The 11,869-nt window shown below is 36.7% G+C and overlaps 1 protein-coding gene across 1 annotated transcript in view; it reads left to right on the forward strand.

Annotated features, from left to right (window-relative positions):
• Positions 1–1,626: 1,626 nt before the first annotated feature.
• The window catches only part of LOC103803210 (RUN domain-containing protein 3B-like), a gene marked incomplete at its 5' end in the record, with an annotated part of 26,419 nt that continues 16,176 nt past the window's right edge, over positions 1,627–11,869 (forward strand). The window contains 3 exons of the mRNA XM_009075754.1: positions 1,627–1,733; positions 2,781–2,896; positions 11,409–11,542. Coding sequence (XP_009074002.1) covers positions 1,627–1,733; positions 2,781–2,896; positions 11,409–11,542 — 357 coding nt within the window. The remainder of the gene's footprint in view (positions 1,734–2,780; positions 2,897–11,408; positions 11,543–11,869) is intronic.

Here is an 11,869-nt window from a genome sequence, read left to right on the forward strand (position 1 = left end):
CATGGGCTTTCTTGTCTGAGGGACCACACACTGAAAACAACACATAAGCCATCATTCATGACTGAGGAAAATTACTTACCCAGTGCTGCCAGTGTAACCTTTTTTCCAACGCACAACTTCTACATACCTTAAATCTTTTTCCAATCTGCATGGTAAGCATGAAGTGTGAATATCTAACATGCAAAATGTGCTTATGACTTTTAATTTGCTAGAGATATGTTTGCCTCTGTAGTATCTGGAGGAATAAAAAAGACAACACAAAAGTATTTTCCTAAGAGTTGGATTTTTTTAAATCTCAAAAAAATATTTCTGGTAAATCAAATTTTGCCTGGTAGCATTGTTATCTTCCTGGTCTGTGGGAGCAAGGTGTACATACTTACACTCCCTGGCAGTTCTCCTAAAAGCCAATTTAACCAAACTTGACATAGCTCTAAAGGTTGTTTAGGTTTTGAGGGAAAGTGTAGATTAGAGAGATGAAAATTAACATTTCCATGGAGTACATGGTGCTAGTTATATGAGCACTTTAAAAGAACACCATTAATGATGATGAGCTCTTAGACTGTCTTTTATAATCAGACCCTAGGTGTATAAAAATTTGTTGTATCCTTAAAAGTGAGATATTTTTTCAGCTGAATTGCAGAACGCTTTAAAATTAAAAAGATAAAATAAATTGCTTATCTCTGATTTTTAAAAGTGTATGTGAAATTGCTCTTAAGTGTTTCTTCTTGACTATATCTCCATTTCTGAATAGGTATTCCACACAATATTAATCAGTGAACTTTTAAGTAGGGCATTAAATACAGGAAAAAATTGGTATAGCTATATATTATACTCTGCTTTGTTTTGCAGTTTATGGATGATCATGTCTCTGAGTTTTAAGATAATATTTCTGTATATAGTGCAGTACATTGGACTGCTAATCACTGTCTTATCTTGTGTCTATACCCATAAGTGAGTGATATGCTGCACCTTCTCTTTTTCAGACCTGCATGGTGTGGGAGGAGTCGTCCAATATCGACTTAGTCATGGCATTTCTATATGCATTTGTTTTTCAAAGTTAAGGGTTTTTTTATAGATAATTTCACAGCTCTGGTATAGCTTTGAGGAAACAGTAATTTGTGCCATCAGAGTAGTCAATAGCTATTAGCTGGTGGGCATGCATGTCTCTCACTTACTCAAAATTGGTTAAAAATGTGGAGGAGTTCAAAACTGAGTCATAACTTGGCACTGCAGGAGAAGCTTCCTCCCCCACCCTAATTCACTCCTAATTCCTGTCCTGTCAAAAACACTACAACAATAGAAGCCCACAGGAAAGGTAGAATAGGGAGTCTTTATTCAGAAGTTTACTTAGTATAACATAATAGAGTGGAAACTCTGAAGATACATGTCAATTCAGTTGGAGCATATTAGTTTCATTTAGTAAATGAGCATCAGGAGGCTGTGCTGACTGCACTAAGGAGACTGTTCAGTTACTTTTATAGTACAGAGCATTGAAAATAGTACTGTTGGTTTAAGGAGTTTCATCCCTAGCCATGTCTGTATAGTATGCTGCTTCTGCAGCTGTGCCCATAGAACTGTTTGTGTTGAGATGGCTGTGAAGAATATTTGTTATGAATCTCCCTGTAGTTGAGAGTGACTTCACCCCTTCTTTCCAGTATCGAACAGCTAGAGCAGTTCATGATGAGAACCATAAAAACCAGAACTGGCAAAACTGAGGAAGCCATAGTGCTCAGGTATAGGATCAGGGATGAGCAGGCAGAATGAGAACATCCTAAATTGGTACTGTTCGGGTTTGGGTGTGGTGAAAATTGTCCCCTCAGGCTGTAGTATGGCTCCATTACTACAAATAAAATATTTGCAAAAAAACCCTCACAATCAATGCATCAAAATAATTGTTACTTTCAAATTTGAGGACATAAGAAATTTGCCTTGAAACTGAAAACTGAAGAACAGGAAACAGAAAGGATAATAGAAATGGATTATCATTGAAATTATGAAGGCAAAAGAAAAATATTTTGTCATGTTTCTTGAGGTTTAAAGTATCTTCTGAATAAGAATAAAGTTGTGTAAATGCAAGTGTAACTAACACAGAGAACTGTCTGATTGACTAGTTACATCTGGTCTGCTTTTTACAGTGACTTGATTCAGCCTTTCCAGTTTCAAATGTTAAGTTATTTGAATTGATAGCTCTTCTTGCATAATAATGAATTAATATGGTGCTGAATAAGGATTACCCACATTCACGGGGAAATCAGCCCAAGTTAATACACAGAGTTAACAGTGCATAAAATTCATTGTTTTATAATATCTCTGGATTATTTTTGCATTAGGATGAAATGGCAGTGTTCTCATAATAGGATAAAGTTTATACTACTGATTCTTGGGCATGGATTTTGGGAATAAAAGGAGCATTGATGAAATGTCAAGCAAAAAATAATTATGTTTAGGATTACAAAGAGAAACTGATGTTGGATGCTTCCAAGTGCTTGTGTTCCTACAACTTCATTACAATAGTTCAGAGAAGAGAAAAATAATTAGCTCATTTATTTGTGGAATGTTTTCTTTCTGTGTTTTAAGGCTTTATGCCTAAGACCAACAATGGTGACTGTACTTCCAGGCTATTTCTCAATGTGTTGTATGTTTCTGGTGCTCTGACTGAGCTTGAAATCGTCAAGGTGATTTCTGGTTCTTTGCTCTTTCAGTTTATATTAGCTACTGCCCTACTGTAGTGATCAACAGCTATCTATATAATTTATGATTGTCCTGTACTTTTGCTCTAGGTTTTCAGTCAAGACTCTGATTGACCGTTCCTGTTTTGAGACTATTGATGATACTTCCCCTGAGTTTAATAATTTTGCAGCCATTCTGGAACAGATTCTAAGTCATCGACTGAAAGGTATGTTAATTAACTTCCTCACTGGTGAAGGTTTTTGCCATGAGAATTTGTTTATATGAAATCGGTGTACATCTGTACAAACTTCTTGATGCTGAATGAAAGCATTGGCTTTCTTTGTGTGTCTGTCCCATTGCTGTTGCCTTCCTGATTGTTCGCATTACTGTGGAAAAGTGAAGGGAATGGTTTTTGTGAAACGTTTCCAGTGTTCCTCTTGGAAGCCTTCTTGACTGGTAATTAAGCAAGTGAATGTTGCCATGGTGCTGAGCTCTGTCTGCTTCTCTGCTTTATGTTAAGACTGTGTCCTAAGAGTCTGAAATACGAGTGTAGTGATATCTGCTTTAATAGAAGCTATAGAGAGCATATCTGTGGTGCTGCTCCCTTTTGTTTCTCCCTTCCTTGCTTTTGTTGCCTTCTTTTCCAGATGCTGTGTTTAGGTCGTTTCATTCCTGTCCCTCCACCCCTTTAGAGAAGCTGTTTTTTGCTACTGGAATTTAGTGGATTATATTGTTTTTGAGAAAGGTCAGTTTTGAGACAGGTCAGTTTTTGTTGATTTTCCTCTTGTATCGAGTCAAATGTTCTAATACAAGAAAACGTCTGTTTGTGTTTTCCAATTGTTCTAGAGGAAGCTGCTTAGCTAAGAGAACAGAGTGTGCCTTAGCAGTAACAGTCACTAGAAGAGGACTTTGGAAGCTTCTCCTTATTTCTCAGTTCATTATACACATTCTGAAATGATTTGAGGATTACGAAGGACATCATAATCATCTAAATATAGATGTGTAATATGACAATCTACTCCTTTTCATACTTTTTAATATTCATAACTGAGCTTTGTGAACAACATTGTGTGTAGGCTGACATTTGAGTAGCACAATTACTACCTGCTGTGGTTCTGTCAGAGGGGAAAAAAAAAAAAGTCACACAGTGGGGTAGAAACATAGGGTTTGTCACATTGTGACAAAGATTACTGGAGTGATTATGGGTACTTAGCAGCTTGACACTGCAGGGAAATTGCTCTCTTTTCTCCTTCTCCTCCAGCTTCAGTGATGCTTGAGAAAAAATTATTATGGATTTTTTTCCCCCCAACATTCTTGTGCTTCACAGTCTATTATTCAGGACAGGCAGTACAGAGAAGAAGCCTTGACAGGTTGGTAAATGGGTTGCAGACAAATGGAATTTGCAAGTAAAAAATCATTTCAAGTAAGAAACAGAGAAATTCAAACAGCTAGATTGTTGTTTCAGTCTTCCCCTTGTAATTGCTAGTATGGTTTTCTAAGTTTGCAGAGTTAAATAAAAATATGGAAAAAAGGCAGGGAAAGTTGTGCAGCATATTGCAAATGGGGAGTATTTTGGTAATAAGCTAGTTGACTGCAGGTAATTCTTTCAAGTTTTTAAATAATAAAATAGAAATTGAGATAATAAATATACCACGATAATTCAAAATTTTAAGAGGGTGTACGTTATACAACACAGGGCTTGAAAGAAATTGTATTTTATTGGTGGAAGTGATTAATGTATTCTGAATGCATACTTGATGTCAGTGGGAACACACTAAAAGCAGAGTAGTGATTGCAGAGGGTTGTATAAAGTGTTTTGAAGTCGGCAGGGCATACCTGATCTGTTTGTCTATGGTAAAATAGGTAGCTTCATTGTATCAAGCCTGTCAGTGTAGTTAAACAGATGATGCAGATTTGAGAGTTTAAGTATATAGAACTTTACTTTAAGGCCATGGCACACTTCCTTTGGAAGTACTGGGTGAGGAAGGAAGAATAAAAAATATCCAGTTTGCATTACAAAGTACTAAGTTTTCATAATAATTAAGTTTTCTAATAAACTTTTATTAGAAAAATTTTACTGGGAACTGTCTTTTCTGCCATTAAATGTAATATATCTTTAAGGAACAATGCACAGTCTTGCTGGAATATAGTGACTGTTTCTTCCTATTGATTTCATGTTTAGATGAGATCCAGACAAAAAACAAATGGAAAGAAGAAGGATAGGGATTTTAGGGGGAAAAGAGTTCAACTACAGCCATTAGAATTTTATGCTTTTCCTAAAACCACTGCAGTTAAGAAGTCAGAAGTAGTAGTTCTCCAAGCCTCATCTTCCTGAACGGTCTACTAAAAATGCCTGTTGTAGCAACACAAGCACCATTAAAAAATGTCTTTTTGACAGGCAACTGATCTGATGTTGCCAGCTTTCAATAGCAAAAGGGTCATGAAATAGCATTCTTAGTGGCTTGAGTGGTTTTGTTGGTTTGTTTTTTTCATTCAATGCCATCAAAGAATTAAGTTTGGAAAGTTTCCAAGAAAGTCGTCCAGTCCAACCTATTGCTCAAAGCAGGGCTGGCTCAGACTGCCCATGACATTTTCCAGTTGTGTTGAAAATTTCCATGACATTTCTTAAACTCAGTGCAGTTTGCTACAGTTTCTTATTCCCCCCTCCTCATTTTGTGCTTACCTTTCCTTGATACCAGGTGTGGTCTTCACGGAGTTCTGTGGTGAGCCAGACCAGAAAGTCAAATGAGCTGAAAACTGATGTCTTTGCCCATGGATGCACTTTTTTAGCCCATCTGCTCCTTTTCTTCAGAATGTTTTAGATGTGGGTGTTTGCTTAGTAATAAAATGAGATTGGCAGAAGTACATCAGCTCACACAACAGAGATCTGTGGATGCTGCTTGAATATAGGTAGCTGCTCATGCCATACAGAAGACTTGGCACACATGGCACCAAAACAGTTCCAAAAAAGGTAACATAATATGCTGTGACACTACCTTGCAGTTACATGCACAGCAATGCCAATAAAGTAACAGTGAGGAATAGACCACAGTTGTCAGTAAAAGCACTCTGGATCACAGAGCTATTTTGAATTGCCCTAAGGAAGGGAGGGCGTTTCAGCATGCTGTGTTCAGTATCTTTTCAGGGATTGCAAGCCACTGACTATCTTCTGCACTAGAAAGTGGAGAGCTGTATCCCTGTACTGTGTAATACTGTATGTGCAGTATACCAGGTACTCCCTGGAAGTGCTGGATTTTTGAGAATGTGAAGTAGGCCAGAGGTTGTAATGAGAAGGATATAAAGCATGTGTTCTTCTTGTCATGAAAGTAAACTGTGTGGCATCCCTCCTGGCAAGATATGACACGACTGGGCAGGACAGTTGAAGGTCCTGAAATGGTAGAAGGAGTAACAGGAAAAAGATGAGTGACTAATTAGTCTTTTATTCCTTCTCAGGAATAAGGGTTTGCATGTTTTTTTCAATACAGCAGACAGTAAGTATTATTCTGGGGGGATATAAAGACAATGTATTTGAAGGTCTCCAGACCAAATAAGACCTATAGGGAATTTTACAGATTTATATACAAATGTATGAGTGTTTGATAGTCCTTAAAAGCAAGGTGAGTAATTTCAGGAGCCATTTTTTTCCCAGGTAGTTTTGGAATTTACTCCTTTCTTACCCATCCAGTACTGTGGAGATTAAGGTGTATCTTGTAGTTCCGTGTATTCACTGCTGGCCACAGATTTTTCAGGTATATTTCCTGCAAGTGTCTTTCTTATCAGATCAGCTAAGTAAATATAGTTAGTGCAGAAGTGGTAAGGTCATCAAAAGTGTTCAGCAACAGTACTTGGGATTTGGTCTCAGGTATATCCTAACAGATACAAAACCTGAAGAAATTTTGAAGTGATGTATATTTTGTCTACTATATCACTATGCTGTATAGTTTTCTGCCTTTTTCTACCAATTTAAATAAGTGCTAACTGACTTAGTACTGAACAATGTGCATAACTTCTGTAGATTTTTCTGGCCATCATCTCAAACGTATTTCTGAAAAGTGTTGTCATGTGTACATATTTGTTGACTTACTATGTATTCAGTGTAATATCCTTTGCAGCAAAAATTATTTATATCCAAACTTCTAGCCAGTATGGATGCTTGGAAGTAGTTTTGGGGCATAAATAAAGCTCTGCCACTGACAACAGATTTGGTGCATCTTGCTTGTGACTTCTGTCATTTTTGCATTGGGTGGTTCCCGTGAGCACACCTGTCATCTGTACACTTACTTGCATTTAGCACCATGATGACACAAACCAGTATGCTGTACTCTGCTAACTTGACACTTTCACAACTCTGTGTGCCTTTTTTCCTGTATGCTAAGAAGGCATTAAAAACACGTCAAAAGCTTCTTCTAGTGTTGCCCATGTAAGCTGCTTGTCTCTCTACAATCTATGTTAATCCTAATTTTTAGTGACTGTGAAGTATGCTTTCTTGCTTTTTCTTCTCTAGGTTTTAGGGTGATCAGTGCTGCTTGTGTGGAGAGATAAATGTAATAATTCTCTTCCTTTCCTCACTCTATAAAACATTTTTGTTTCATGCATCATCAATAGTCTGGTGATAGTAATGATAAGTGGCAGTACTAGTGATATGACTGGTAAATGTTCAAGTTTACCCTCACAGTAAAGGGAATTGTTAATTAATTCATTTCTGAGGTAAATTAAAGATTTTTCTCATATCTGTGTTGCACAATTTATCTCTTTTCACATGGTTTTAGTTAACCTATTTGTTTTTAGGAGGAATAAAATGCTACTTTTATACTTTGAGTAAGTAAAATGCAGCTCGTAACACTGTTCATCCTGAGAGAAACAAGTCTGCTGGATTTTATTTGCTGGATAAAATAATTAAGGTAATAGTGATATAATGGGAGTGAAAAATATAGGTTAAAGAAATAAGAACTAAAGGCACTACTGTCATGAAAAAGGCAAACTAAGCATAAAGCTGTGGAAACTTTATTTGGTGCAGTAATGCTATTAGCAGAATAGCTTTTGTTACTAGATTTAATATTTATATGTGTGATACTGTTACTGGGTTTGACTAAAAAGAAATAGTAGAGCTCTTGTGTAATCTGTGGTTTAGCTCATTCTCCTGTATGAAAAAAAATCATAAATGAATTTCTAATTGTCATGGAGGACTGAGTTTCTGAACTATTGTAAATTTTTAATGAGCCATTCTGGCTTGAAATAAGAGTAGGCATCACAGAAATTTCTCAATGGACCAGCATGCCAATATATTGCCAACAAGTTGTATTAAAACTCACTTTTTGCAGTATAGAAAAATTTGCTGTGAATTAAATAATGTGGGGAAATCTGGAGAAAACCTGCCTGTTCCTTAGGGCATCCTTGTCATTACTTCTTTGCAACTGTGGAACTTTGTAGATGAACTGTGATTGAGTAGGGATCTAACTGTTTATTGTCTTATTTGTGAAGAACTTCTTGAGAAAGATCTGCAGTAACAGTGAATTTTTGCATCTGGTTGTACAGACTGGGCAGAAATGAGTTGATACAAGTAGGTGTGCAGCAGTATGCGGTGAAATTAAAAAAGATCATGATATTGCTTCTATTTGCTTTGTGTTTCTGTAGGCAAGAATTTAATTAGTTTGAACAATGTTTAATAGTAAACATGCAGCTTCCATGCTTACCTAACAATTTTTGTTTGGCTGACAAAAGCAACATTGTTTCTGTTGGAATAGCTGTTCCACAGCTTCTGTGTCGTTTGATGACCTATGAACTTCATGGCAAAGACCATGTGCTCTTTGTCCTTTGGTCCTCCTGAGAAAATTATCCTTTCCTTAATAAGTACTTTGTCAGAATGTGAGTTGTATACTGAAATTAGCTTTCAAGTTTATTAGAACCTTTTAACATTTAGATGTGGTTTTGGAATCATTAATCAGAACAGCCCAGGTTGGGCGGGTCCTCAAATGATCATCTGGCCTAATCATCTGTGGGAAAGGGAGCCTAGATGAGAATATCTGGCACCTTGTCCCATCACATCTTGAAATCCTCCAGTGATAGGAACTCCTCCACATCACTGGGGAGGTTCTTCCAGTGAATTACTGTTCCAGTTGTAAAAAATTGCTTTCTTGGCATGAAACCTCTCCCAGTGCAACTTGTACCTGTTGCCCTTTGTCTTGTCCATGTGGCTGCTTGTAAAGAGGAAGCCTTCATCTTCTGTGAGTACTGGAATGCTGTGATGAGTTACCCCATTGAGCCTTCTCTTCCCTAGAGAGAAAAGACCTAACTCCTTCAGTCTTTCCTCATAGGGCAGGTTTTCCAGCCCTTTGAACATCTCTGTGACTCTCCTTTGGATCCTCTCCAACCCATTCTTGTCCTTGAATTGTAGAAACCAGAGCTGGACATGGTACTGGCAGGCACAGCCTGTCAAGCACGGAGTAGTGGGAGCTATTTCATTCCTCATTTTTGAGAGCTCTCATGGCTGTGTGCATTGAGTGCTTTAAGAGCCAAATAGAATTTCATACACTGAAAGCTTTTAACATTTTAGTGAATATACAGCGTAATGTCTTATTTAGTATTTCTTAAAATACATTCTCACTGTTTTCAGACAGTTTTTCCCGTTTTTTTTCTATGTATAGATAGATTGAGGAAGCTTTTCTTCAGTTTATGTTAGTTATGAGAGTGTGGGCAAGGCTTAAAGTTGCAGAGAGGGAATAGTGAAATACAGAAGTCCTTAGTTCACAAAAGATCTTGAGCTGGCTGGGAGTTTCAAGTGAAGAAAATTCCTGCTAAAGACTGAAACCCATCATACCTTCTCACAGCACTGGCCATGAGATAGGAGCCTGCTGTTATGCCAGAGCATGTGGAAGTGTGGCCAACTTGCTTTGCCAGTCAATGTAAGACAAGTAAGTGCTGTGTGCTGGTGTGCATCTCTCTTTTAAAGGTATTTTTGGTTTTAAATGACTGTGTTTTTCAGGTGTTCATTTATTAAAGGAATTGCTTTGCTTTAGTGACTTCAGAATACTGTGGAGTGAAACCATCTGATATTTGCCAAATGCATTCTGTCCTTAAGATAGTTTGGAAAAGCCACAAAAATTATTGTATGATGTGTTTGCCTTCACTAGTTGGCACTGGGTTTGCTGGTATAAAGTCATCTTCACACTTCAGCTGCATTTAATTTTGCAGGTGTAATCCCCAGGGCAGAAATGTTTCTGTACAGTAAAGAACATGAAAAATATCTGTAGCTTTTTGTGTTGTTAAAATGCCATTGAATTTTTGTTGCTGTCCACTACACTTGGCATGTCAACATAGATAGTAAGTTTGTAAAAACACTTACCATGTGGAAATTCTTTTCTTTTAGTCTTTAGAGCTGAGGAGATCTGAAACTGCAGTAAATGAAGCACTTTGGGATTTTATTTTTCCTTTGGCATATTGAGTAATATATATTCATTCTTCCTTCTTGCTTTTGTTTTATAACTCTTTCATCAAGCTTTGAATTTAATACATTTATAGATGTGGTGAAGATGGGCCACAAAGTCAAGTTATGTGCACCCTCTGGGGGGAAAAACCCCTGCCACTTGAATTTCAGCAGATCATAGGGGACAGATCTTTGACATTACGTGGGCAATGCTTGGAGCTAAGTCAAGTCATGCTAGATAAAAAATATCCTTGTCATCATATTTTGGCATTTTATTTTCAGTATGTATGATTTGCAGTATCAAATGCTTTTCCTTGAAATCTGAGCTTTCGAACAGCAAAAGAATTATGTACATTTCTGATACTTCAGAAACTTAACACTTGAAATGAAATAAAATGACCTTAAAAGTAAGATCTCATCTCATATGGAGAAGAGGTTTTGCACGTAGAAGTGGTGGCAGTCACCGAAGGGCAATGTTCATCTTACTTGTGACATACCTGTTTGCAGGTATATACAGAGTGTGAACAGTGTGCTGTTCAGTCTGAAAAATGGGCCTGAACTGTTGAGGCTGTGATGAAATTACTGTGTGGAGAGGTTGTAAGTAGTATGTGATTTTTGCATTTCATTTTTTAACTGCAATACATTGCAAACTGGAAGAAATATGAAGGATTTTGGTTAAAATTCCAGGAGAGATAATGATTTGCTCCATGAATTTTGCTCATCTTCCCAAGGAATGGTCTGTGTGTACTCAAAATAAATTGTGACTGCAAAATGTTTTTTGATTGTGCATCAGTTTCTCTTCCAATGAAACCATGTTTTGAAGAATTCTAATCTCCTCATGAAATAAAGATAACATTACCACAGCAAGCTGGTACTTTATATTTTTAATTATACAAGCTTTTTTTTAAGAACAAAACTCTGCTTGACTGTATTAGTGAAATGTGTGTACTGCCTAAAACAAATAACAGAAACACTTTTTGCATCATATTTTTAAGTCACAGCAGTGATTTAAGAGGTCTGTGAAGAAATCTCAAGTATTGTTATAGCATACTAACAAGGAAAAAATGCCGATAAAGTACACTTATGTACAGAAAGCCACAAACTTCTCTTTGTGCATCACTTTCAAACCAGGGTGAGCAGCATAATGCAAGATTTTTACACCTGTGAGCCAGGTTTCAGTAGGAATTTATGGACTTGCTTGTGTAAAATCCTGTCAGTACAGACAACATATAGGGGAGTATTTAATTACGTTTTATCTCCAATAAGCAGAGAGGAACGTTCACAAATCTTTATGTATCTTCTGTTTTGATTTAAGGTCAGATCACCTGGTTTGGCTATGAGAGTCCTCGTAGCTTCTGGGACTACATTCGAGTAGCTTGTCGAAAAGTCTCTCACAATTGCATCTGCAGTATTGAGAACATGGAGAATGTTGGTTCTTCTAGAGCTAAGGTAGGGAAGAAAAAGGTCAAACTGACTTTTTTATTAGATTGTTCTGTATAAAGCATAACTGACATTTCTGTACCTGTTAGAAAAACTTATTACTAAGCTTACCCTGCAAATTTTTTCATTATTTGAAATATATGTACCTAGTGAATACTTTTTAAAAGCCTCACTTTTAAATTTGAATGTTTAAAACTCAGTATGTTGTGGGAAATTAAGTTCCTGTGGACACGCTTTAGAAATATTATTTTTAAATTGTAGAAATGTGGTGTGGTTTTTTTTTTCTTTCTCCTCCTAACAATTTTATTTTGTATATAATTTATGCACTAATAGAAA

This window comes from Acanthisitta chloris, unplaced genomic scaffold (genome assembly GCF_000695815.1).
Source record: "Acanthisitta chloris isolate BGI_N310 unplaced genomic scaffold, ASM69581v1 scaffold13705, whole genome shotgun sequence".
NCBI lineage: Eukaryota > Metazoa > Chordata > Aves > Passeriformes > Acanthisittidae > Acanthisitta > Acanthisitta chloris.